The 27,005-nt window shown below is 45.5% G+C and overlaps 1 protein-coding gene across 3 annotated transcripts in view; it reads left to right on the top strand.

Annotated features, from left to right (window-relative positions):
* The first annotated feature begins 940 nt into the window (after nt 1-940).
* OPRL1 (opioid related nociceptin receptor 1) overlaps nt 941-27,005 on the top strand; it is a 34,170-nt gene continuing 8,105 nt past the window's right edge. Inside the window, exons 1-2 of one of the 3 annotated variants that reach the window (XM_005309880.3) lie at nt 941-1,528; nt 2,126-2,378. In XM_005309880.3, coding sequence (XP_005309937.1) covers nt 2,155-2,378 — 224 coding nt within the window. In that variant the 5' untranslated portion in view covers nt 941-1,528; nt 2,126-2,154. Of the gene's footprint in view, nt 1,529-2,125; nt 2,379-12,909; nt 13,329-27,005 lie in introns of those variants that run through there. The other 2 variants (XM_065566183.1, XM_024111297.3) reach the window with 2 other exon arrangements.

Genomic DNA, 27,005 nt, shown 5'->3' with positions numbered 1-27,005 from the left:
ACTGACCAAGGTCTGTAGCAGACCCCTGCTCCTTATGCTTCCTAGGTGAGTGCCCATCCCACCCTGCTGTCCTGGTTTAGGATCAAAGTAAAACTAAGGGCCGACCCCCCAAGATCCCAATCCTGCCCATAGATCTGAGTGGCAAGCCCCTGCAGCTTGCCCAACTCCAGCTGCGGTATCTCCCACTGAAGTCAGGTTGTAAGATGGTGCTCTCAGTTGTCGTGCAGCATTGAAATGCCAAATTTACAAGCATCAGATGACCACTTGCGCCTATGCGTTGGTTGTTTTCAAAAGGACAGTGTCATGCTAGGGCCAGATTTTTTAGAGGGTACTTTTGCGACTTTTAGGGATTGCGTGAGGCAACTCCAGGTGGCCACTCATGTGCAAACAGGCGCTATTGTCAATCCGGTCCCAGATGTCTTGGGCTGTGTTACAAAAACCTGAAGTGGAATAAAAATAATAACCCCTCTCTCTCCCCCCACAAAACAAACAACAGCAACCAAAAAACCCCAGTACACTGTACTTCCCCTTTGTTATGCTGCTTCCGGTTCTTGGGCACTAGCTCAGGGCATAATGTGTGAATTACAAGGAAATACTGCAGGGGAATGTTAATTTGTTAAAAAGAAAAAATAACCCAGGTTCCATTTGAATTTAAAAGCAAGAAGCATGGGGACATTTCCATTGGTCTGATGCGTTGTATAAGCTTTTCTCTTGGCAAAATCTTCATTTGGGGCCCGCTTTGGTCTCCCGTTCTCCCCTCAGTATCTGGCCAGTTTTTCAGCCCATCTCAGACTCCGTTGTATTTCTTTAAGGTGGCTGTCCCTAGACAAGTACATTGTGTGGCTTTGGCACTGAGCTCCAGCTCTGGTCTGTGGTTCGCTGGCGGAGAGATGCATTGACACTATGCAAAGGGAGGGGTAAGGAGGGTGGATTGCAGTGCAGTGGCAGCACGACTGGCCAACAGGAGACTGCTTCCCCCAAGTTTGCTTCGCTCTGCAACTGGTAGAGAGGTGATGTAAGCCGAGCTTAGCCAGACCCACTAGAAGGCTTTCAGGCTGGGGTGGACAGTTATACGTGGGAATGAAGGGGGAGGAAAAAACCCCCCTCAGGTGTTTTACACATTGGGAGAAATCACAGTCCAACTGAGCTAGCCTGGAACTGCACGCCAGTCCCTCTGCACCAGGAGACCTAGAACTGCAGACAGCCCTCTAGCAGCTTTGGTTAGCAGATCCGCTCTGCTCAGCTCACACCTCTCCTCACCTCCCCGAGCTTGGAAACGTGTGCATGGGTGTGAGATTTTCCCCCTGTAGAAATATCTTCCTTCTCTGTGAGCACCACATTCAAATGCCGGCTAAAGCAGCAGCAGCCACTCACAATCAGGGAGACAGAAGGCTGGCAGAGCTCTCCTGCATTTGCTTTGTTTCTCATTTTTCATCTGGATTTAATTGATGGACCAGAGCCCTGCTGAAGCCAAAGGGGGGGAAGATCTAGTTTCCTAACAGAAGGGAAAGGAAGTGTGTGCATTGAGGTAAGGAGCGAGCATGCTTATTTAACTTTACCTAGTCCAAGATTCCAGCTGAATTATTTCTGTTACGATATGACTGCAGGCAAGGGCAGTTTGGGGCTCCCATAGCAATGAACGGAGATGACAGACAGCAGCTGAAAATGGGCATTGCAAACAACAATGATGTATTTTCTGTATGTCATCTCACCTGCCAGAATACAGGGGTGATCATCTAACCAGTTCTGCAGCAAAAAATCAGGCAGGGCAATACAGATGCTGTGTGTGTGTGTGTGTGTGTGTGTGTGTGTGTGTGTGTGTGTGTGTGTGTGTGTGTGTGTGTGTGTGTGTGTACGCATGCAAAGGGACTGATGCTACAGTAGATAAGGACATACAGTCCCCCCAAATGAGTGCAATGTGTTTGTGTGTTGTATCTCTATATTTGTGTGTGTGACACAGAAACACGAATAAGATTACTGTGCCTATGTTGCAGAGGTAGGGCTCTGCTGGCTTGACAAAATCTCTTTTCCTAAGGGTTTGCCCCCAATGTATGATGATTGCTGGTTTAGACAAGTATTGATTGTTATTAATCCCATTTTCATTATTGCTCTGTTGGTGCCCCAGGTCTTTGCCACAGGCTGGCCAGGTTCAGGATGGATCCTCTCTTCCCTGCTCATATTTTGGAAGACCCTGATCTGAGGAAACTGCTGAACGACTCCTCAATGCTGAACCTGAGTTTTCCCAGTAACTGGTTTAACAACGGCACAGGAGATGGCTTCTTGCCACTGGGCATCAAGATCACCATTGTGGTCGTCTACTCCATCGTGTGCATAGTGGGGCTGGTGGGCAACTGCTCGGTCATGTATGTTATTGTCAGGTAGGCAATGCACACATCTCACCAACCCCCCTCCCCTCGCTATTCTTCCTGAGAGTGGGGAGTGAGCAGAGGGCGGGGGGGGGGGGGAACCTTAGACTGCAAGCGGAAGTGAACTGATGCCCTGGGTGATAGAGACCATGTTTGAAACTCTTGCATTTCTCCAAGTTATTTCCTTTGCATTTTAGCTAAGGAGTTTTTTCCCCCCCTGTGGTTCCTCAGGGATGATGAAGGTTTTCAGCCACAGTTCATATTAAACAACCCTCTGGTGCCTCCTAAAGGAAGCAGAGTTAACCCAGAGAACAGAACAGAGGGGTAAAATATATTTCAAAAGGTGGACTCTGCCAGTTGTGTAAGGCACTGTCAGCCGGAAGAGCAAGGATTTGGAAATAATCAGCCGGCAGTCTGTGAAGGTCCCTGGGGGACTACGGGCACCCCTGTTTCACACCGCAGCTCCTGTGCCATGCTAGGGTTTGGGTTTAGACTGGAGAGGGAGTCTAATCCCTTCCTTTGGTGCTATGCAAAAGGGAAACGAAGTGCTTGGCGGCCTCCTATCTCTGCAGGGTACAAATCTGAAAAGTTCCGAGCGTCACTATTTTTAAAAACACCATAAAAATAGAATGCAACACAATGTTCCAGAGATGAGGGCAGCATCTCTAACTGCAGATGAACGTCCGGCTCTAGATACATTGGATTGATTTTCTATAGCAGAAAGACTTTTGTGCGGGGGGGAGGGGGGAGAGGAATGAGCAGATGTTGTCCCCACCAGGGTCCATCTCCCGGCATTTAGTGACATGTTTCTGGCCTTTAATATTTAATGTATCAATGGTTTTGATGATTCTGTACGTAGAAAAACGCAAAGGAGTAAAAACTCTCATTTTCTTCCATGATTTAAATCACCTCTCCCCATGAAGCCAGAGCAAATCATTTCCTGTAAAGTAAAATAAAAATTTGCATTAGGAGGGGGCGTCACCCTCTGAATAGAACCAGTGTGTCACTTTTGACTCAGGTCACTGCTTATTTAGGGCTGGATTGTGACCCCCTTTCTATTGGGAATGGAGTCACTCAGGTGAGTAACTGCTCAGTAATGTGATGGGGTTCACAGTCTGGCCTTGAATATGGAGCTCTAAATGCTGGAGTTATTTTATACTGGTCTGAGCACATCAAGCTGGGAAATGTTTATTGAAGTAAAATAAAGGGTTGCACGATTAGATTTTCTTTATTCTGGGCCTGATGCTGCATCTCTCATTCATGCTGAGAAGCCCTTGCTCTTGTGAGTAATCCCAGTGGGACTACTGTGAGTACGTACTGCTCAGCAGGGGGAAGGGTCGCAGAACCTGGCCCTAAATATCACAGCCATTCGAATGAGTCTGGATCGGTGAGAAAAAGGCCAAGACTTGCTGTTTTGAGCGGGCAGTTTTTCAGTGCTCTTACGGCAGAGAAGTTGGTGGATGGAAGGAGGAGACCCTGGACAGGGAGGGGCTGACCCTGGAGAGTGTGGAGACATGGGGGGCCATGCTGCAGCTGCTGCACCATGTTTACTTGGTCTGTTGCAAGGGGATCAGTGGTCAGCTAATCTTTGCCTTTCTGATCCATTTATGTTGTTATTAGTATTATTATTCAGTGCCATCTGGTTAGCACCAGAGTTGGGCATGATGCTTAACGATAGCCAATCAGGCAAGGCCTTCTGCATCCCTCCCCACTCTCCTCTTGCAAGCCCCAGGATCAAGAAGTGTCTGCATTTGCAAGAGCATAGGGATTGCTCCCGCTGGGCCCCTCCTGGGACTAATCCACTCCAATGGATACTGGGAAGAGATAGGGCTAGAGCTGTGATCCGTTTCCCTTTCCACCCTGACCGGGTGCGGAGAGGGGCATAGACTGTAGCATGCCAAAAGCAGTCCCTCCACTGGGAAGGGCTGTGCCTCTTGGGGCGTCCCCGGGGGTCGTTTGGCTGTGCACCTCATCCAGTGCAGTCTGGGGCCTTCATTGCATGACCTGTCTGCAAACCAAGACCTACATCCACTGACATAATAAACACCGCGCATGACTGAGCGGAGGGTGCCGGGAGAGGAACCGTCGGGTGACGGAAATGGGAATGGGGACAAGTGTTGGGCGAGCTTCTGAAGTTAGAAGGAAGAGAACCCTGTAACGTCAGGACCGTCCTTTCAAATGGGGCACACGGGTGTTCCTCCCCCCAGCCCTGCACTCATCTGTTGCCTCTGCAGAGCGCCTGCATGTAGTACAGTTGTGGGTTGCAGATGCCCCAAGTGGTCTGGCTCAGAAGAGGAGCATGGGGGTGTGGCAAGCCAGGGCCATTGGATGTGTCCTAATGTGCTCGGGGCTGCAGCCAATATTCCAATATTCTAAGAGCAGCGACTGAAGGCAGCCTGCAGGTTGTGGGGAGGGGTTTCTGTCCCATGGAGTTCCCCACACAGAGTCAGACTGTTGATGAAATTTGGTCTCGGTAACATTCAGGAGAAGCGCCTACAGAACTGCCTGGTGTGCAAATGGATGCAGTCATTTCACACAACTCCGCACTCCGGGCGAACAGCAGGAACAAATGGAAGTAGGCAATTTGATGCTTGTTTACTGCGCTGTGGGTGTGATATTGTACAGCGGGCCACATTTCGCCTGCACTGCTGAGTAATGGGGCTGAAGAGGGGTCCCGCCCGGGTTCTGTGCCACGCCGTGGCTAACTCTACAATGCACAAGCTAAGTGCTGGATTGAAATGGCTGCACGGGCGATTTATTTATGATTTGATTTTTTTAGGCCCCTGAAAGATGTATTCCTTCCCTGCCGACATGGAACCCTTCCCCCCCACCCCTGTGTAAGAAGTGCCTAGGAAGTTTTAACCCTTCTCCCAGTGAAAAAATATGTGTAGGAATGTTTTATGACCCCAGATATTCCTGCCTTACCGGGAGACAGGCCTGAACCCCAGCCTGGATCTGAACAGCCCTGAATTCTAGGGAGCTGGAGAAGGGGTTTCAAAATCCACATCCAAAGAGCCCCGGTTTTGATAAATGGTCAACCCCAAACCCTAGATCTGAACATCCCTGCAGTTTAAAGGTTCAGAATCCAGATGCAGCATTTTGGTCTAGCTCTCATGAAATCCTACGGGGTCCTTCAGGGAAACCTGAGGTCCAATATGGGGTGCGGAGGGTCTGTGTACAGGGGACGGGGGAGTGAACTGGCTAAACTGGTTGGCGAAGGGACACATGTCATGTGCTCCCAAGAAAAAGTACATGGGAAGCTTTTATACATAGATCCCTTCAGCTCAGGCACCCTACAGCCTCAGTTTGGGCTAAAGCTGGATGAAAAATTTCCATAAAAGCATTTTTTCAGTGAAAAGTGGGGTTTTAGATTAAATAAAAAAATTCACAGAAAATGTTTGCTTTACTTGATCATTTATCTTTTTTGTGTGTAGAAAACTAAAAATGTTTCAGTTTTTGGTCCAAAAAATTCAGTTTTTGGCATCTGAAAATTGAAAATATTTTGACTTCTAGGTTTTTGGAAAAAATAAAGCTGAAAATTTCAGTGGAATCCCTCCAACTCCAAGTGCATCCATTTTTCTGACCAGCTCCGGTTTGTACCAAATAAATGACCTCTTCCAGGACATCTTCACTCCCTTGCTTCCATTTCCTAATGGACTTCTTACTTCTTCTTGGCTTTAAGATTCTTGCAATTTAAAAAAATATATATTTTAATGAACCTTTCTATAAGGGTGATTAAAAACAGACATACAAACAACCCGCTCTCCCCCCCCACCGCCGCCAGTATTGTGAGTTGTGACTTGTCTGTAGAGTTTCTAGTACCATCTCTGAACCATGGTTGGGGTTTGTAGGTGTTACAGTGATGGAAATAATAAATAAGACTGAATATCAAAAATGTCAATGGAAAGGTCTCATGGATGTCATCGCACTCCTCTTCCATTGAGCAGCTTGTGTTTAACTGAAGCAAAGTGCTAGTTCATATTTGTGTCTTAGGGAAATGTGAGCAAATGAAGCTAATTCTCTCAGCTTGCTAATAGAGCAATTCATGCCTAATGTAAACTGAAATGTTTGGGGGAAACAATCCATTCTAGTTTTGACCAGTCACATAAAGGAAAAGGAGAAGGCAGAGAAGATTATGCGAGTCTTGCTCAGCACCATCCCTGTGCCCTGGCAGGTACTAAATAGATATTGGCTGGATTGAAAGGAGTGTTACGAGGACAACCAGGAACATTATTCATCCATCTCTCACTGGCAGTGTAGGCAGAAGAACATCAACCTGAAACATAAACATACTAGGCCAAATTTTCACAATGGTGGCCACCATTTTGCTCCTGAAGTTCACTATGTGGATCCAAGATTGCAGTTGCAAATTTTTCAGAGGCAAAGAGCACCTATAAAAAGACAGGGGAGCCTCAGCCCTTTTGAACTTTGACATGATGCATTTAAAAAAACACACTGATGTTTTTCTGTTTGGGGGTGTGGAAAAACAGACGCAGGATATTTTGACCAATAGTGACCCTTTCCATCTTCACTGAATACAAGACCATGAGCACTAGACAAGGGAACAGTAGCCCAAATTGCCCCAGAGGTCCATGGAATAGTTTCATGGCTTGCCCGCGTTTGTGTTTTCATAGATATTTGGGTCTGGCTACTGGGTGATGTTTGCTCTGAGGAAGTATCATGTAAATAAATGTAACTCTGAAAATAGTGTATATACACACTGTATGTATTCCATCCTTAGCCCCTCCCAGAGGATTGGCTTTAACTCAAATAATGGTGATACAAACCTCAGTTTCCTCCCTAAACTTGATTATTCCTAGGTTTCCTTACAGCTCCCCTTTTGTCCCAACTCCTGCTTCCCTCCAACCTCACTTATATCCTAGTTGGATATAATATCTCAGCACTATGAATCAGCAGTAAGTACCCAACATCTTTGTACAGGGTTCAAGGACTAGGCATGAGGGTGACTGGAAGAAGCCCTGAATCCCTATGAAGACTCTCAAATCTGCCACTTTCCTACAGTCTCGTTCACACCCACTAAATGGATAGACAATTGCACCCAATAAACCATTTCTGCCACCTGTGATGTTTACAGGGTGTTTGTTCTTGGAGCTGTTTATTTCTCATACTTCCATGCCTTTGTACTAAACTGATAAGCGGTTTGCTACTCTGTCACTTCTGACAAGAGCTTTCAAATGGAACACATCGTTAACTCCCTAGCACTCGCTCTTTCTAGATACAGCAGCCACGCAAGATTGTTCATGATCTGCCGACACTTAACTTCCAGCAAGACCAATAACAACTTTATGCACAAACATTGTCCCTTACTGAGACTTGCAAGGAACTCAGCCAAAGTTGCAGAGATTTTGCTTATGTTAGGAAAGTGACAGGGAGAATTTAAATGTGATCATGATTTGTGGCTATGTAACCTATCTATTTCACAAGGTCTTACCCATGAATCATAACAAAGACTCACAGAACAAAGAAATGAGCAATACCTAACACATCAGTGAGTCCAACTCCTGCTCGTCCAGGATTGTCTATTTCCTTGACAGCAAAGGGCTATCAGTTTTAGTTGGCTGCCTCTTGCTGCTTCAAACTACTGACCATTGTTTGAGTTTCCTGCAAATTCAGATAATTTCTCCCCCTCCAACCTCTCCATCTACTTGGTACCTTTAAGGTGTTCTTTATGCATATGTTTCCCCTACAGTTTTCAATGAATTTGAAGCAGGTAGTTGGGCAGCAGCAGAGGGAAAGGGTTATTTGAGAAGGGAAAAGCTGGCATATTAAACTCTCCTGAATTCTTCTATTTCCCAGTAGTTTGATTAAAGGGGAAAAATACCAAACCCTGTACCCAATGATGCCTCCAAAGCAAGAAGATTCAGAATCAACATCCAGCCTCCGCGATCTCCTGTTACTCCCAGACACCCAGTTGTGTGTGCAACCCACTGGTGAGTGCATGTTATGAATCCCCCTGTGTGCCAGGCCAGAGGCTATGAGTTGTAACTGTTTTAGCTCTGGAGGTCCCCAGGTCAGTCCCCCATGTTTTGGCCAAGAGGGTGACCATCACATGTGCATATTTAGTCATGGGGCTTTAGACACAAGTACCTGTGCCATTTTTTACTCCCACAACTCCAGCAATATTTAGACTTGTAGCCCGGAACGTCGATCTCCTTCCACGGCTCTTTTCTTTCCATGCGGCTCCTGTTTCATACATACCCTCCGAGTAAAGACATTTGACTGAACGCCTTGAATTCTTCCACCAGTTTGCTCATACTTGTTCTTCCCCAGCCCTCAAGTCTGCTAATTGGTCTCTAGTGCTCTTTCTTCTATGGTGAATTGGACTCCTTTGCAGCCAGTCAACTCAATAGCGTGTTCATGGGCTTTCAATTCTACTTACTTATTAACATTGCCTGAAGAGCAGATTTTAAAAAGTATTTAGGCCCCTAAAAATATATGTAGGCATTGACTTTTATCTACAGGTTTAGATACCTAAACACCTTTAAAAATCTGGCCCTCAGTCCCTAGGGCACGGATCAGGATCAGAGGCCCGTTGTGAGAAATTATAACATTTCAATTATGTGACGTCTTACGAGAAGGCTCCCTAATGGGAACGGTTTAACAAGCTGTACTTCTCAGCGATGAAACAGAGCTGGAGTATAAAGTAACACAAATCCAGTGGACATGAATGAACCCTTTGAGACCTTGTGTCTCTCTATGTCCTTTGCTTTTCTTTTCCCTTTGCAAGAGGCAATTGCTGCAGATTGGATAGAAATGAAATTAATATTGAGTGGTCTGTACTGTGTGGAGTAATCAAAAGTTGTTATACCATAAAGAATGCAGAAGAACAAGAAATACAAATGATACAAATGGATGGAAAATGAAGTCTTTTGGTTATTACTGTGGTACAATGGCAAAGGAAACTTGATTTTTCCAAGATCAAGGCTGAAATATGCATGCTTGCAACTCACAGCTTGCCTGTGCACATAGCTATATGACTAATGTTCCCCTCTAGAGGCTGGCCCATGGAGAGTATAATAGCTCACCACTGCTACCAGCTGATGGATTTACTCTTTAGCTCAAGAGGTAGAGGCCTGTGCTTTTGGAGCTGAAGGGTTCTGTGGTATTGCATGCTTGGTGGATTGTCACACAGGCAAATCCTGGCCATACGCTGGCTTTGGGATGTGCGTGAGCACAAGTCAGTTGCACACAAGTGTATGCACACTGTTAAAAATCTGTGCCTAATGTACACCAGCAGCTGCTTTCAATGTCAATAATACTACAGGTTGAGTAAGAGTCTCAAAAGCACGGTAGGACTAGCAAATCTCACCTCAAAACCCAAATATGGTTAAAAATCCAGACTAAAAACATTGAAATGACAAACTTTGGCAAGGTTTCTAAATCCTGTTTAATTGGGACTAAGTCCACAGCACTTTTCAGGTCAAGTGGCAAAGAAGTTCCAGAGGCCAGAGGTGTCAAGTTCAAGATGGAAGTGGAATTCCGGCAAATGTATCAGCAGGCGAATAGATTGCTACAGAATATTTTCAAACATCCATACTCCTTAAACCAAAGCAGCGTCGCTCATAATCTGCCACATGGCTGGTTATGAATCTGTCTATGTTTCTGAAAGTGCCTGATTGCCAGGCCTGTAGATTAAAGTGCTGTGCTCATCCACAGAACAGGCAGGGCACAGGTAAGAGCAATGAAATTTTCCTGTGCACTGGCCTATTAACATATTTCAGTCCTGTCCCCAAGAGATGGAGAGAGGGGAGAGTCAACTGGCACATTCAGTCCTTTACCTCTCTTCTGAAGCTAATAGTAAAGAAGACACTTGTGCAGGAGTGGTGCTTGTTTGCATTCTTCTATGGAGAGTCTGCTGGCTCATTAACCCTCGTTAGCAGATTGCAAGCAGCTAGGTAATTAATTGGGCCTTTTTTGACTATAAAGTTGGCAGTTTCTGTTGGGACGTCTGTTTGCTTAGTCCAGGATGGTTAATCCCCTGTGTGGGATCCATACACCCATTGGGAACAGAGTGCTGTTGAACTGCTATGCAGGTCTGAATAGGATGGAAATCTGGGGGACAGGATAGTCATGCGATAATAGTAGCCAGGATAAGACAAAGGAGATTGGAGTGATGGTAATACCTACAGAGGAACTTCTCTCCTTACTGTTCTGGCCAGGTATTTGCATGAGTCATTCCCCAAAGAGTGCAATTTCTTGCTGAACATGTATATCCAGAGAGTCAGTGCTGGTAAATCAACGATTCCCATGCTCTTCACATGAAGGCAACTGCAAGAAAAGTGTCAAGAACAAGGAAAACCTCTCTACATGGCTTTCATGGATCTTAGTACGGCTTTGGACCTGGTCAGCAGAAAGGACCTTTTCCAATTATGAGATAGAATTGATTGCCCTCAGTCTGATTTAGTTCTTCCATGAAGGCTATAGTCTGGTATGATGGTGACAGCTTAAAAATCCACAGTGGTGTCAAACAGGGATATGTTTTGGTACATTCTTCTCTCTGCTGCTCCGTCATGCTTTTTCATTTTGCACTGAGGTTGTACATCTCCAGACAAGAGCAGATGGAAAACTCTTTAACACTGCACATCTCAGAGCACAAAGCAAAGTCAAATACCTGCTGCTAAGAGAACTTCTTTTCATTGCTGGTGCAGTGCTCGTGACATACAGTGAAGAGGACCTCCAGCAACTTTGCAGTAGCTCCGCGCTAGCTTGTGATGAGTTTGGACCAACCAACACTCTAAAGAAGACAATGATGATGGCATAAGGTGTGTTGATGGTGCTAGAAGTTGTGCACACGTAATGCTATGTGGGATCAATTGTATTGGATGATTTATCTCTAGATGATAAGCTTAATTCTTGCGTCAGAAAGGCAGCCACCGCAGTCGGTCAACTGACCAAACACATGGGAGAGAACAGGAAACTAACATTGAACATGAAGATATTGGTCTACCATATGTGTGTTCTGAGCATGCTGTGGTATGGTGGTGAAGCCTGGACTGCCTACGGCAGGTACAAAGGAAGGCTAAACACCTTCCACACCCACTGTCTTTACCATATTCTAAATATCAAGTAAGAAACCAAAGTTCCTGACACTGAAATACTTGAGAAAGAAAAATTGCCATGTCCAATCACTGTTCTCAAAGACTTCTCCATTGGCTTGACCATTTGCAATGGATAGATGATGGGTACATTCTAAAGGATCCCCTGTATTGTGGATGCTCCGAGGCCTAGGCTTAAGTTCAAGGACATTTGCCAGAAGGACTTGTTGAAAATTTTCAACATCGACGTGGCAAGCTGGACAGATGTAGCTAGCAACAGGCTACACTGGAGGGCTGCGCTGCACCAGAGTGGTTGAGAGAGAGGGAAGCAAAGCGAGTGAAGAGGAAAGAGCAGTAGGCTTCAAGCGCCATTAGTGCACCAGCTTCATCCACTAGCCCTGTGCCTTGTGCCTACATTATCTGTTGCTCGGGAATTGGACGTTTTACCCATGTATGTTTTACTGCAGCGTGACATTTAGTATCTGAACAGCTTTGGCACTTAAACCATTGTCTTCTGCGACAGACAGCTGCCATATAGTAACAGCAGGGATAAAACCAGTTAGTGTTAGTGACCTGGGACAATGACAATGCTGATGGCCTGTGATAAGGGTTTCCAAGCTCTGATCTAAAATATACGGGCCAGTCCCTCGGCTGGTTTAAATGGGAGTACTGATTTCAACAAGGCTATGCTGACTTACGCCAATGGAGCTGATAGATGTGAAAGAGCAGTGGCCTTTTTTTGCCTGTTTCATATCCCTTGTCGTTCCAGCCACTGCAGCCCTTACAGAACCCGACTGTCTGCCAAGGGAGGGGAAGAGGAAGCGTGTCGTTGCAGCTAGAGGTCTAGTGGGGGAAGGAATGCGTACAAGCTGCGTGCAGATGGATGGCACCGGCTGTGTCTCAGTTAGACGGGATTATGAATAACCTAATCAAGAGAGTCAGTATCCAGAACCAAACGGTAATGCTAACGGCTCCCCAGGGTGAGAGGTTTCAGTCTGTCCCTTCCTCCCCCTCCCCCCCGACATTTGTATTCAGTTTGTGACTGTGATGTCAGTGAACAATCTGTTCAGGAGTCTCATTTTTGCAGCCTGGCTGTTAGTTCCGTGACGGGGCTTTATGGATCTGATCGCTAAGCCCACAGGCCCCGAGTCTGGTAAATGTGGGGAAATGTAGCTATGCCGTCAGATGGGAAGCTTTGCAACATGCTGGGGGGATGGGCTAAAAAGCACCATAGGAAACATTCTGCATCTCTGTGAAAGTTGGTAAGACCTCAAAGTACAGGTGCAGGAAGGGACATTTCCATCTTCTCTCACTGCCTGCCGGTTTGCGAGCTGCACGTTCCTGGCTCTACCCAGTGCACATGCTTTGATCTAACATTGTTCAGGGCTTGCTTGGTGGAGGGGGGCTGAAGCAGAGCTGTAGGTTAATGCACCTGGCTTTTACTTCTGAGTGCTTAGATTTAAACAGTGGCGAGAACAATACATGAGCCTGATCTTAATTTCCTCCTCCGTGGGAAATTAAAGCTTAGGTACGAGTGTTATATTGGGTGAGCAGTACAAGAAGAGAGAAAAAATAAAGGCAAAAATAGGCCGAAAAGGGACAGGGAACATGGCGAAAAATAACGAGAAAGAGAGCAAGCAAGGAGCCGAGACAAGAGAAAAGCTAAGGGCAAAAGGCAGAGTTGATACACTGGATCCTGGCCTGACCTCAAATCAGGTTGAGCTCATGAGGGCTCTTACTCATAGCACAGCTTCCCTCTCATTAGTGATTGAATGACCTTGCTAAAAACAAAATTGCAGGAAGACAAGGTTGGCAAACTCAGATCCAGCTCCCGATTGAATCTTCTTTCGGGTCCTTATTCCAACCTCCTCGTGGCAGCACCGGAGCACCTTCCAGCATCTGCCAGGTATGATTCTTTCTTTGTCCCTCTCTCTCCCCAGGGATAAATTGTTGTGTTGTTTAGCAGATGCATGCGGTGCTGTGTGTTGTTGAAGAAAAGGTTGAAGAAGTGAGCTTGGAATAAAGGGTGGTGGGTGTTCTGCTGGGTAATAACCTCAGAGGACTTCATACTTGTGAAACTAGACTGGCTCTTTATTAAGAGAATGATTTACTGAGGTGCTAGCATTCCAGCCATGTGCACACAGACCGACTTCCTAGTGCCGCCTCCAAACCCTTCCTTCCTGCAACCTGAGCTCCTCCATTCAGGGCCCATGCAGGTTGCTAAAGTGGGGTTTGTGGAGGTTCTTCGAGCCTGGAGACAACAAAGTCTGGCTCAGGAGGGGTGTGGTTTTGAGTTAACTAACTTGCACTCCACCAATCTGGGAGCCAATGGGGCAAAGTTGGTCCCTCTGTACCTCTTAGGGAATTGAGCCAAGGGGCCATTCCAATTCCAGCAGCTGGAGATTGCAAGACTGTAAGGATGCCCTGGCCATGCCCTCTATGCAGGCATCTAGGACAGTGGTGTTGGAGTCGCTATGGTAACTATATATTACCAGAGAATGCCCTTGCATAAGAAGAATTCTCAAGTGGCTGAATGTGCTGGGTTTCATTAACATTTCCCCTGTCCCCGCCCCTCCCCCAAAATCCAAAAAAACAAAAACACCTCACAGCAATTTGTGGACTTTGAGAGTTTGTAGACTAGGAAGTTCAACCATCCCCTGATTATCACATCCATTTTCAAGATGGGGTCCAGGGAGGGGTAAATGACTGGCTCAAAACGACCCAGCAACTCAGTAGCAGAGCTGGGACTTCCCAGTACTCACTCTGGCCAATGGATACACTGCTCCCTTCAGTACATTTCCTGTTCAATCTCATGCAAAAGCAGGAGCTCTGACTGATTGCTCATTCCCCTGCTGTGTTCATATGCTTGTTTGCATGGGACTGGGTTAATAAGGGAAACTGTCTCCAGCTCTTAAATCTTACATTTAATTTCTGCCTTTGTTGGGACTGATTTAAGGATCTGTTGGTCTCAGTTCCTGGCAAAAAATAATCCACAGAAGATTAATTGATTTTGTTTGCGCTGAATATTCTGGAAGTGTTTGCGAACATTGGTCGGCTTGATGTTTGCTTCCTTGGAGGCTGTCAGGAAGCAGAGAGAGTGAGCTAGCCACGTTTCCACTGAGTGGGAATTAATTCAGTCTATTTTTTGATCATCTTGTAAGAGCACAGCCAATGCAATCTCAGAAACCACTTGGCTTCCCCAACTTATCTTTAAGTGCTGGGCCAGATAATCATTCATTCTCCTCATCCCATCTCCTCTGTGCATTGTTGCAGAGGGGTGAAAGTATGGGAAACCTGTTAAAGGGACCCCAAAATTCAATTGGTGGCAAAGAACCCACATGGTATCATCCCCTTCTGACTGCCCCTCTGTGTGTGGGGGTCGCTGCAGGATTACTGAGACATGGCTGGGCAGGACAAAGGCCCAGCTGCGGAAAAGCAACTCTATGTAGACTCCCCTTTGGAAAACGCCCATAGGAAGGGATGCTGATTGTTCCCCTCTCTGCTCTGTGCTGGCACAATCCCTCAGAAGGACTGGGGCAAGAGCCAGCGGCAGATGGAACAGCTTTGGCAACACAAGTGCAGAAGGAAACATTCTGGGTAAGGTGGAAAGGGAACCAGAGAGTAGAAAGGAGGGGTTGATTGTCTGTCTATATAGAAGCACCTGTCCTCCAGGGATACTTTGCTACTCACAGGATGTCTCAGTGGGTCTTGGGACAGGGGTGGAGTTGGGGGGCTATGTCCTTTGCTTAGTCCATGGGGACACAAACCCCACCTCTGCTAGATTTTTGACCCAGTCTAGCTAGTAGTATGGGGAGGTGCATTATTGTTCTGTGCACTCAGAAAAACATGGCTCCCACTCCCCCCCCGGTCAGTGATGTAGTGGTTTTTCTTTGTTGTAACATACAGGTGTTATGAATCTGAACAATATTCCTTCAAGTGGTAACATTTGCAAAACAGGCCAAGGATTTGGGGGAGGGAGGGGTTAAGCTATTGACAAATTGCCTCAAATACAAACTCCCCTGAAAAGATCACGTGGATGAGCTTTCATGGTTTATCACTCAGCAAGACTATTTCCTAATACTGTACATCCTTCAGATGTCAAAACCGCTGTCCCGAACACAACAGCTTGCCTCCCCCTGAGACTGCTTAAGGTGTCAAGGGATAGTGAATCATGGTCTGTTCATGTAAGAAGTCCATTTCAGCCTTTTCCAGGCCTTGGGTCAGCCAATGGATGGGTGACCAAGGGGCATTGGTACAGTCTAGTGGAACAGACGGAAGACCTACTGTAGGACAGTGACTGCTCTATGGAGTGGCACAGGGATGGTTAAAATCATGGCCAAATTGTACAAGAGAACACTGATTTTTTGCAACGTGCTTTGTAACGCACAACAAATCTGTCTTAGGTGATTTCAAAGTAGAAATTACCCTCTAGAGGCTTTTGACTGTTAAATACCAAGGTTAAGATTAATCTTAAGCTAAGTATTTGTTTGCCACATCAGTTTGTGGAAGCTTTGTCTAACAGGTCAGCTGGAGTGCCATTTTGTGGGGCATCAAGGGTTTGATGGATGCTTAACAATTTTTCCTTTGAGTAGAGAGGGGCCTGAACTAAAACCCTGGATCTGAACAAGGTTGACCTTTGGATCTATCTGTCTGAAAGTTATTGGACTTTCCAGGACCCGATAAAAACAATCCAGGCAGTTAGACTCACCTTTTTGCTGAGACTGCCATCAAGAATTGAAATAAATTCCTGTATCCCAGATTGAGATTGCTAATTTACTTCATGTGGACAACACAACTGCTCAACAGATGATAGTGATTTTCTGTTAATGCTGAACTAGCCCTGCTCTGAACCATTGATCTTTATTTAACCCGGTTCCCAAAGGTGATTAGTTTCAAAATTCATGCCAACTTAAAAAAAAATTACACCTACACATAGGTCTGATTGCCCCCCTGTTGGATGCCATTCTTAGATTCTTCTTTAAATAGACTTGCACTGAAACAGATCAAGCTCCAAATTGCACAGGGTCATACAGCCTCCTAGGTATGTTGGGGTAACAGCTTTATTTGTTTCCCTGTCAAGAGAGAAAAGAAACCAATCTCTTTCCCTAACAGATTTGAGTAATATTGATCTATCTGAAGTGAGCTGGAGTCTTGAGAATCCACCTTCTCGCTTGGTGTTTCTGTTTCTGGACCAAGAGGGGTTTTGTGATTACCAAACATGGTCCAATGCGTCTTCTCCCTGGCAGATTCCTTTGATAATCACAGTCAAGCATTAAAGCTGATAGCTTTTTGCTTTTTAAAGCCAAAGATCTTTTTTTCATATTCAATTGCATTTCTGTTGGAGGAACAGTCACATAAACGTAATTTTCAAGCGTCTGCTGTCTATGAAGCTCTGACATCTAATATATACTCCGCTAAGGGCCCTCTCAAAAAAAAATAGACTTGTTTTTTTGGAGTGTGCAAATGCTGGCTGACTGCATTGTTGAGACCAATATAATACAGCCACATTCCTCAAGGAGGCAGTCCCTACAGTTACACAGCCTTGGAGGCTCACTGAATTTCTGTAGACAAGAAACCATAGAGACAGCTATAGACTGGCGAGAGCCCCAGGACAGGAGGAGGATACAGGAACATTTAAGGAACAGGAAATTTCCCTGGGCAATAGAGCGATCACCAATTAAAATGAGCTCAGTAGGTTAATGCACCAACTTTCCCCTTCTGGCCACCTGGTTGTAAAACATATTCAGATCACAAGGGAAAATGAATGTAGTGGTGTCAGTTCCATCTCTTGTAGCAGATACCTGGAAATATCTCCCCAGGACTGGAATACCAGTGCGTTGTTGCAGGTCAAGATTAAGAAGCATTAGCAGAACTTTCTGGGGTAAAATTCTTCTGCAGGCTGCATCGTCAGCTCCTTGATTTCCATCAGCATTCAACTGTAACTAATAAAGCTGAGTGAAATCTGGAATTTCTGTCCCGCAGGAAATTCTGACCTTTCAAGTTCTGTTTTTGTAGAATCATAGAACTGGAAGGGCCCTCGAGAGGTCATCTAGTCCAGTCCCCCGCATAGAAAATATCCCATAGAAAATATTGATTTTGTAGAAACTGCATTTTCATGGGAAAATTATTCTGATGGGAAAATCTAGTAACTAACCAGCTAGTTCCCTACTTAATAATGATAATTATTGTTATCTGTACTGTACCAGGACCCTATTAGGTCCTAGGTGAAATACAAAACCACTTCTTCCCCTTTTCCCAGCTAGCTGGGGTCAGGTCACTGGAACAGTCTTGCCAGTCCATAGCTACTCTGTCCTTCTATAAACAGTTTATCCATTGTTTTCTTGGCCAACCTCTTGTTCTCAGCCTGCGAATGCTAGTCTCAAAAGGTGCCCTAACAGGGCTCCCTTAATCTAAACTTCGTACATGCCCATGCCATCTCAGCTTCTTCTCTTGCCGCTTCTCTCTCATACCCCTGACCCTGGTCTCGCTCCTGACAACATCATTCCACACGCATTCAGCAATGTCACTCCTCTCCTCTTCTCACTGCCCTCAAACATCTCCTTTCATGGGCTTCAAGTCTTCACAAGTGCCTTTCTTTGGTTCCCCATGTCTCTGATCAGTACAGAAGAGCTGATCTTACCATGGTTTTGTATAGTGGTCCCTTAGACAGTGTGGGCATCTGTTTATCACAAATCACTCCACTTATCTTGCACCAGACTTCCCCCATGCTCAACAGACTTGCTTGCAGTTTGCTGCTTTCTCCATTTGCTGCTAACCATGGTATTTAAAAGCAGAAACCTAATTTAGATGCTGGCCCTCAATGTTGACTTTTATCTGCCTTGGTTCTGCACAAGTTACCCACAGGACTTCAGTCTTTTCTTTACTAATTTTGAGGCCACAGTTTTAGTTTGCTGCCTATAGGGCCTCCAAGCGAACAGGAAAGCAAGCAGACAGAAAGGCAAGAAACTTAGCTTTAGATGAGATATATAATGAGCTGGAACAACTGTCCTCAACTAGATGCTATACAAATATAGAACAAAAAGACAGTTCCTTCCTGAAAGGGCTTACACTCTGAGTATGGTGTGCACCACAGGCATGGTGCTTTGTATATGCCATATGCTCCTCCCTTCCCCTCTGTACACATGTGCACACATGTTCACACACTCTTTCTGGTTAGATTTTAAAAGTAGATCGTTCAATCAGCATCTCTATTGCTGCCAGTTGAGTCCAACTCCGACTGAAGACTGAAAATTTCAATAGGCATTACAGACAGGCACTCGAAAGGAAAATGTGTTTCAGAAATGTATCTTACATATATCACAGGGGTATCTCAGGGTGAGTGGTACTATTCTTTGCTCCCCCAATAGGCTTTTTTGTTATATCACTCTAGAATTACCACCCATTCCAGGACTTCCTTTCATTGCCAAAGTCTATTGAATAACAGATCTAAAAACTTGAGTCTGTTTTCATGTGCGACACCATAATAGCCACGTCCTCTTCCCTGGTCTGCGTATGTCCCCAGAACAGATGTCCATTTTGGGGGTGGGGAAATAGCCCTGATCCTTCCCCTCCCAAGTGTTAATGTCCCTAGGAATATACAACCATATCCTCCCTTCCATTTGTTGGCATATAGGAATATCTCCTGCTCCCTTCCCCTGCCAAGTGATGTGGCAGGGGGATGTCCCACCCTCAACATGCATTAGCCCCCTCATTTAGTGTGGCTGCCACAGAGCACCCCTGCTGGCTACGTGTGGCACTGCAGGCTCTACCTGCCTCAGTTTCCTCCTCCCCACGGTTTTCTATCTCTCCCCGGGTTCATGTAGGTGATGCCTCCAGCTGGATTCCCCTTTTGGGGCACTCAAAGTCCCAAAATAAACACTACATTCGACAAGAGGCCCAAATTCACATGAACAAAAGTTCTTTTGCCCCTTCTGGGCTCAGCTCACAGTCCTTCTCACTCTCATCAGAATGCATCTCCCCGTCTTTTCCCACTGGGTGTCCAAGTACAACCAAAACCACCACGATCTTCCACCTCTCCAGGCTTCTCCTCCGCTCCCTGTCCCTCTCGAAGAACACCGGCCACAGGACTGCCTCCCTGGAGCCTGGCTCCTGGAGATAGCTCCACTCCAGTGGCTTGGCTGCCCTCCATAGCTAGCCCCAAACTGCTGGGCTTCTCCCTTTTTAAAGTCCTATACCCAGCACAGGTGTGGCAGGGCTGGGCGAATTAAACAGGGTTGGCCAGGCCAGGCCCCTTGGCCTTTAAATGGGCATACCACTTTATTACACCCTCTATTCCCCACCCCAGCAAACACACAGAGTCCCTTTTAAAAGTCGGTATATATCTTCCCACATGGGATTCAGGACTGGAGGGAGTACGCTTCGGAGTCAGGGCTCCAAATGCAATTGACGCTGAGGTAGCTGGAAGCTTTTCCCTTCTGTAGGATATTAAAAATCTTTCCGGTTTGTCAAACAGCCACTTAGCAGAGTGCACTCTATGTATCAAACTCATGTGTAACAAAGAGCTTTCTCCCTTTGTGCAAACACAGGGAGGCAAGCGAGGCATTTGTAACTGAAAACAAGAATAGAGAGCCTGTTGGAAATTCAGATTCACATTGATCCGGTTGTAGCAAAAGAGACAAGTGTAAATCACTTTAGCCTCTTCTGATTACTTGAAGCCTCTTGAGCGCAGGGGAACACAGATTCACTCTCATCTCTGGCAACCTTGTCGTGATATTATCACTTTGCCATCTGACATTCCTTTCCTGTTTGAAGCTAGAGATTGGTCTGGGGGTGCTAATCAGTACCAACAAAATGGGAAAAGGAGCATGCGCTGGTTAATAACACACATTGTTCCGTCTGTTACCAACAGGCAATGATGCAGCAAACACCCGTTAGTGTGGCAGATGGCCGGACAGGACAGATTGGTAGGATTAAAACCTTACATTAGGATTGTCACTGTGCAAAGGAGAAGTTGGTTTTGTGGTTAGGGTGCTGCACTCAGGAGTTCTGCGTTCAGGAGGGTGTGGGGATAGGATATTTCAGGCGAGGAATTTCTGGTCAAGCTAGGGATGTATTAATGCCATTGTACATGGCACTGGGAAGACCTCATCTGGAATTCTGGTCACCCATGTTCAGGAAAGATAAATGTAACTGGGACAAGGTACAGAGAAGGGCTGCTAGGATGTTCAGGGGCCTGGAGAATCTATCTTACAGGAGGAGACTAAAAGGAGCCAATTAGAATGAATGCCAAAGCACCCAGTCCCAACCCTCAATATCGCGCCTGTGAGGGCAGTGGTGCATGCCTGACAGGACGGGGCTGTTGGGTGTGCACCTGATGGACGAAAACACATTTCACCAAAGCAATAAACATCCGTTTCACGTTTTCAAGGTGGGAGCGGGCTATGAACAAAGAGGAGAGCCAAACTTACTTTAAAAATGATCAAAGCCCCATTACCTTGGCCCTGACCTTATGTAAAGTGAAGGCAAAGCCTTATGCCGAGGATTGCCCTAATGGTGCCTGGGCATCCCATAGATTCCTTCTACAAAAGTTCCAAGGCTCTTTTAAATGTATCTGGAGGCCAAAGCTACCCCTGAGAGCCTAGGGGATCATGAGAGTGCAGAGTTGACTTGAAGGTACTTTTGCCTTCCCTTTCTGCTCAGCTGATCTGGGTAACACGCTGGTCCGTTTGAGGATCTGGCTCACTGTGTCTAAGAACAACCAATGTACAGGACCTTGAGAAATAGGCCAGTTCTCTAGATGGCTATCATTTTTCCTAAATGACATGAGTGGTGCTGGGCGGTGGTAGGCTGAGGAGATTTTATTTCACAAGAACAGCTGCTGGGGTGTTTGCCCATAGTTAAAGGGGAGGGAATGGCCCTTTAAGTGCAAAGAAATCATTTGTCCGATTTGTTTTGAGATATTCGTTTGTGAATAAAATAGTATGTTGGGAAGAAGCAGCCTGCGTTCATCTGCAATAGGAGACTTTCTACCCTGATGTGTTGCTCTGCTCTGTGGATCGTGAAACAAGGCGTTTGGAATCTCCAGGAGATGTTTGTTTCATGGCATGATACTGGCCTCTCTTCCTTTTAAAGTAAAGCAGTTTATGGAGATATCCCATCTCCTAGAACTGGAAGGGACCTTGGAAGGTCATTGAGTCCAGCCCTCTGCCTTCACTAGCAGGACCAAGTACTGATTTTGCCCTAGATCCCTAAGTGGCCCCCTCAAGGATTGAACTCACAACCCTGGCTTTAGCATGCCAATGCTCAAACCACTGAGCTATCCCTCCCCCCAACCCTTAACATGTAACTATAACCCCAGCTGAGAATTGGTAAGGGGGGGGGGCAGGCGGTACATGCATATAGATCCAACATGCACTCTTTAGTTTAGGATCAGTTACTCCAAAAATTGAGGTTTTGTTCATTCCAAAATTTGAATTTAACACCTGTAATCTTTAGATCAACTGAATTCTTATGTTAATCATTTCACTATTGACCAAGGGCCTGATCTGAAGGCTATTGAGATCAATGGGAAGATTGCCACTGAATTCTGCATGCTTTGAATCAAGCCCCTAAGATACAAGAATCCCCGCAGAAGTTATCCAGAACAATGCCTGTTAAAATGAGTGGAACCAAAGGAAGATGTATTTCAAAACCGCTGCCCCCGCCCCATTTCAAGTGTCACTCCTCATGCCTAGGAGACAGCATTGACCATTCAGCCTGGCTGAATGTTGTCAGATCATTCTCGGAAACGCAACCTAGGGACAGCACTACTGAGAATGCCATTCAACTGAATCTAAGTCTGCAGAAAGGATGGCTGCAGGGGAATGCCGCCCTGCCTTTGTGATAAATGATTAGAGCCTGCCTTTTATTTACCAGTGAGCTAATGAAGTGGCGCTAGAAATAATAATAGGCTTTGTTTCGCTATTTCAACTCAGCTAGTGGCCAAGTTGCTGACTTCTGAGCCATTTGCTGCCTTGCAGACAGCTGCTTTGGTAAAATTCAGAGCAGCGTTATCCTACCTGGGCGATATGTGATATGCTCCTGGCTTAAGCCTTCCTGAGGCTATGTCTACACTTGCAGAGTTTTTGCGTTGTCCGTTTCAACGGTGATAGTGAACCCGTCAATGGTTTGTGTTCTCACTTACGTCCACAGGCGTCAGAGAGTGTTCACATTTGCAGCACGTCCATCGCTGTGGGAAGGGGAGGGGGTGATCGCGGGGCATCCTGGGTCCCTGCACAGCCTCCTCTCCCCAAACACTGATCAGTAGCTCAGCATTGCTCTGAGCAAAAGATTGCTTGCTCCGTGGAGCAGGCATTGTCACCTGCCAGATGATAAGTGAGCATTTGCCAAGAAAACAGGAAGGGGAGTTTCAAAATTCCCTGGGCTTTACAGGGGGAGGGATGTCTGTCTGTTTACCTGGCATCAGAGCAGCAGAGCTGCTGGCCAGAGTGATCACCGAGGCACTGTGGGATATCGTGCGGAGGCTAAAAGCTGTGTAAACAGGAAGAATGTGTCTTCACTTGCACATCACCACAAAAGCATCACTGGTAAGAGCCGTCCACCTCTCATGGAGGTGGTTTTCTTTTTGTGGTGAAACTCAGAAGTTTCACCGCAAAAACTCATTGGCACGGGTAGACGCTCCCATGGTTTTTGCGCCAAAAAGGGATGTTCCCCGCTTTAAATGGCAAATGTAGAGATGCCCTTAGATATTTTTCAAAAGAAGTAATCTGAGCCTTCTCAACTGGTAATAACCCTGTTTACCATTGGCCGGGACGTGCTTTGCTGACTCAGTACAATGTGGCATGCTGGCAGTGAATACATTTGGTAGGACTGAGGGAAACTTGGGGCAGGCTCATGTTTGTGTGTGTGTTGTTTGTGGAGTGCATCTCACAGTATGTAACTGGCTCGTGTATTAGGGAGAACAAGTCTGTCTCCAGAGCTGCTTCACCCTTCCTTTCTACTTATTAGAGAGTTGAAAGAGGGCGTGATGGGGGGGGGTGAAGTCAGCTGGTGGTCACCCTTACACCATAATGATGCATACATTACCCATTGGGATATCGGCGATACCCACCATAAATATATGAGCATGATGATCAGGGGTCCTAGTTTTCCATGATAACCTCCCCCCCTCAAATTCTCCAATAAAAAACCATAAAAATCAATGTTTTTCCACAATTAAAATGAAATCTGACATCTGGAGCCCTGCCACCCGGGGCCAACAGCTGGAAGAGCCCCACTGTCTGGGATCCCGGAGCCATCAGCCCAAGCCCTGTCGTCTGGGTCAATTTCCCATATTCCTGTGTGTGCGCTGGTGGCCGGGGGTTCTGCTGTACATGTTTTTATTTTTTCACAAAATATAAAAACTAAAGATTCTCTGTAAAAACGCAAATCCCAGGGTTTTTCGGGGGCAAATTGTTTTCTAGGATCCCTGATGATGAACCCCAAAGCAAAAGAATGCCTGGGGGCCGCTGTGAGATATATGGCACCCCATGAGATGGCTCTCTCAATATTTCCAGCCCACTTCTGCAAACTCAGGAGGTTTTGAATAGTTCGGATGAGATCTGAATAAGGGATTCTTACCCAAATCAAACCCCACAAATGATCTGAAATTCCCCTGGTGACCGAATCTTACCATCAACCCCTTCCTAACACTGGGAAAGAGTAATTCCACCTGTCTGTGAGGGGGAGAATGACTCATTTGGCTGATAGTATTAGTGTGGGTTTCCCCCTCAGTCACTGGTGGGCATAAGCTAGAAAAGCTGATGAGGTTCCATCTAAAAGTGCTTCTATTATGGGAGAATATTAATTCCAGACTCATCTGACTGGCGTTAAAAACAATTTAATATTTTGTCTTAATTATTATGATTATTGTTGCTTTTAGAATAGTCAGTCAAAAAGTCAGAACCTTCAGGGGTGTTTCAACTTTTCTGAGCTGTCAGACAGTAAAACTGGTCCCCTAGGAATGAGCTGAAAGAATTTTGAAGCAGAAATAAATACAAAAACTCTGTTGTCATTTTGCTTTTTCTGATGCTTGAGAATCTATAAACAACATTCCTCTCCATGGAAATCTGTTTGTTACTATAAATTACAGGAACATATTCCCACCTATAGTTATCTCATTACACCCTACAATTGCATTTTTTTTAAATAAAAAGAATTCATATAACCTCTTTGCAGTGTTCCAGAACCGCTTTAATAATTTAGATGCATACACAGGTTCCTATTAAATAAACCACTAAATAATTGGGAGTTGATTAGGGAGCAGATGAGCTTGAAGAGAAAATGATGTCATATTTGAGGTTGGTATTGGGCTGTACCTCCCCCAGCATTTTCCAGTTAATTTTTACAACCAGAAAAAAAAGCCATGCAAATTATTTCTTCATGCCCCTTGCTATTGTTTAAAACATTTAAATTCTGTTTATAGTGGACTGCAACAATGGTGAAAGACATACAGTTGTGGCTTTTTTATGTAACCTTCACTGGAGTGGATGTACATGTCCATGAATTTGTTGATCTCGTCACCGTCCGCAGAAGAACTCAAAATTCTACTTTTTAATGCAAAATCAGTCTGACCAAGAAGCTTGTTGGCTCCTGATTTTGGAGTAACATGCACCTCCAAGTTAAATATCCCGTGATGAAATCCATCAGTGAGAAATCATAAGACAGTCCGAGGGAGGCATGGTCGTATGCTAACTGCATGCATGCAGATATAGGCAGAGATCTATATAAAGTAGGACATTTAGCTGTGTAGGCAAAGGCCATCAATATTCAGAGCCTTCAAGGCTATGATCAATTAGAGAGCTTGAAACACAGACCTCAGGGTCTGCAGAGCCAGCCAAACCCCTTATTTTCCAATGTTTTCTGGGATTTCCTGAGCCTTCTGGATGATGAAGGTTGTGCAGTATTGTACACATACTTGACATACATTGAAGTATGTTGGGGGATGAATGGCTGAATACAACGAAGAATGAATGAAAATACCATGCAAAGTATTTGGCTTCTAGCTTCAAATTCTGTTCTACACACATTCTTTTATCACCCTCATCAACATAGCGTCTGATAGCTTCCCAGTAGTGTATAAATGACATGACTAACATCTGTCATGCGTGGTTCATTTTCTCCCCAGGGGGAGAATCATGAGAGCAGTGTAGTGTTATGGTAGGTTATTTGGTTTTTTTCTTTGTATGGCCATGCTGCTCCATGTCTACATGAGAGAAGGCAAGTCACAGAAGTATGCCTTGCCTTGTGAGTGGCATTGTGAGGTTTATGACGGTCCTTGGTTCCTGTGGGAGTTTGTTCCATAGTCTCAGAGAAGCCTTCAAGAAAGCTCTGTTTCCTGCACAGATGAGCTTCACCTTTGTGGAAGAAAGTTCCATTGTGCTCTAGAACGCAAGGTGTCAACCACCATCCTCATCTTGGAGCTTTAGACCCAAATCAGCCCAGGTCAATAGTAACTAAAAATGGTTACCACCTGATCGAGGACTGATTGCCTTTGTGAAATGGATGGGTGGTCTCGGAGCCATTGCCAGCAGTCCACATTGTAGTTAACATTACTTGATACCTCTCTGCGCAATCAAGGCTTTAATGGCTGTCTTCCCAGCTCTGAAGCTGACATTCTACAGGAAAGTGCGTTCACTGCCCCCGTAGCTAATTATGGAGGCGCCAGTTGCAGCCCCATAGTTAAGATTAAGTTTTGTGCAATGCAGAGGGAGTCAACCTGTAGTTATATATGAAAAACACAGCTTATCCTCCCCAAAATTACAGCACTTACTCTTTAATAGATCTTCAGATATACAGCTGTTATTCCAGCACCTGTTCCCGCACTAAACATGACTAGAGCTGGGTGCAATGTGTCAGTTTTCAAAACCATTTCAAGACATTTTTTTCGTTTTTTTTTCAATCAGCTTTAGAAAACAATGATTAAAAGTGCCACCTACACTTAGCTTTCAAGGGAGCAAAATGAGACAGGTCACTAGCAGGTGTTGGTTCATGGTTCCCAAGCCCCTTCATATTTCTGCATCACCTACAGATGATTTCCAGGCTTAAGGAAATGTTACTGGTCCAATGGGAACTTGTGGTTCACAACTGAGCTGATTAAGATCTTGGTTCATTCAGTGGCTACTGCTGCTTATGCTTGCAATCAGTGAAAAGTCTAAACACTCTTGAGCCTTACCACTGTTATCACCATTTACTTTCAGCTGCTTTGCACTGCCTCTAGTTTGAAGAACTGCTAAACTTTTCATACACACAATCGGTGTGAGAGTCAGATCTAAACATGCTCCAAAACAAAAAGAACAAATCAATTTCTATTAGGGCTGCTACCTGTCCCAGTTTTCCCAGGATTGTCCCCTTTTTTAGGTAGCTGTCCTGGAAAATCCTGTAAGTCTTTCCGGAACCTTAAAAGCACAAGCACCAGAACTGGGAAGGCCAGGGGGCCATTCCCCCCACTTTTTAACAAAAGAAACATAAGCACAGAATTCATGTCCCCCGCAGATTTTTTCCCCCCAGCAGATTAACAAATTCTGCCGGGGAGGTGCTGCAAGTACATCTTTTGCCCACCAGGGGCTGCTGTGGCACCAGAAAA

Source organism: Chrysemys picta, chromosome 13 (assembly GCF_011386835.1).
Source record: "Chrysemys picta bellii isolate R12L10 chromosome 13, ASM1138683v2, whole genome shotgun sequence".
Taxonomy (NCBI): Eukaryota; Metazoa; Chordata; order Testudines; family Emydidae; genus Chrysemys; species Chrysemys picta.
This window is presented reverse-complemented; position numbering and strand designations above follow the sequence as displayed.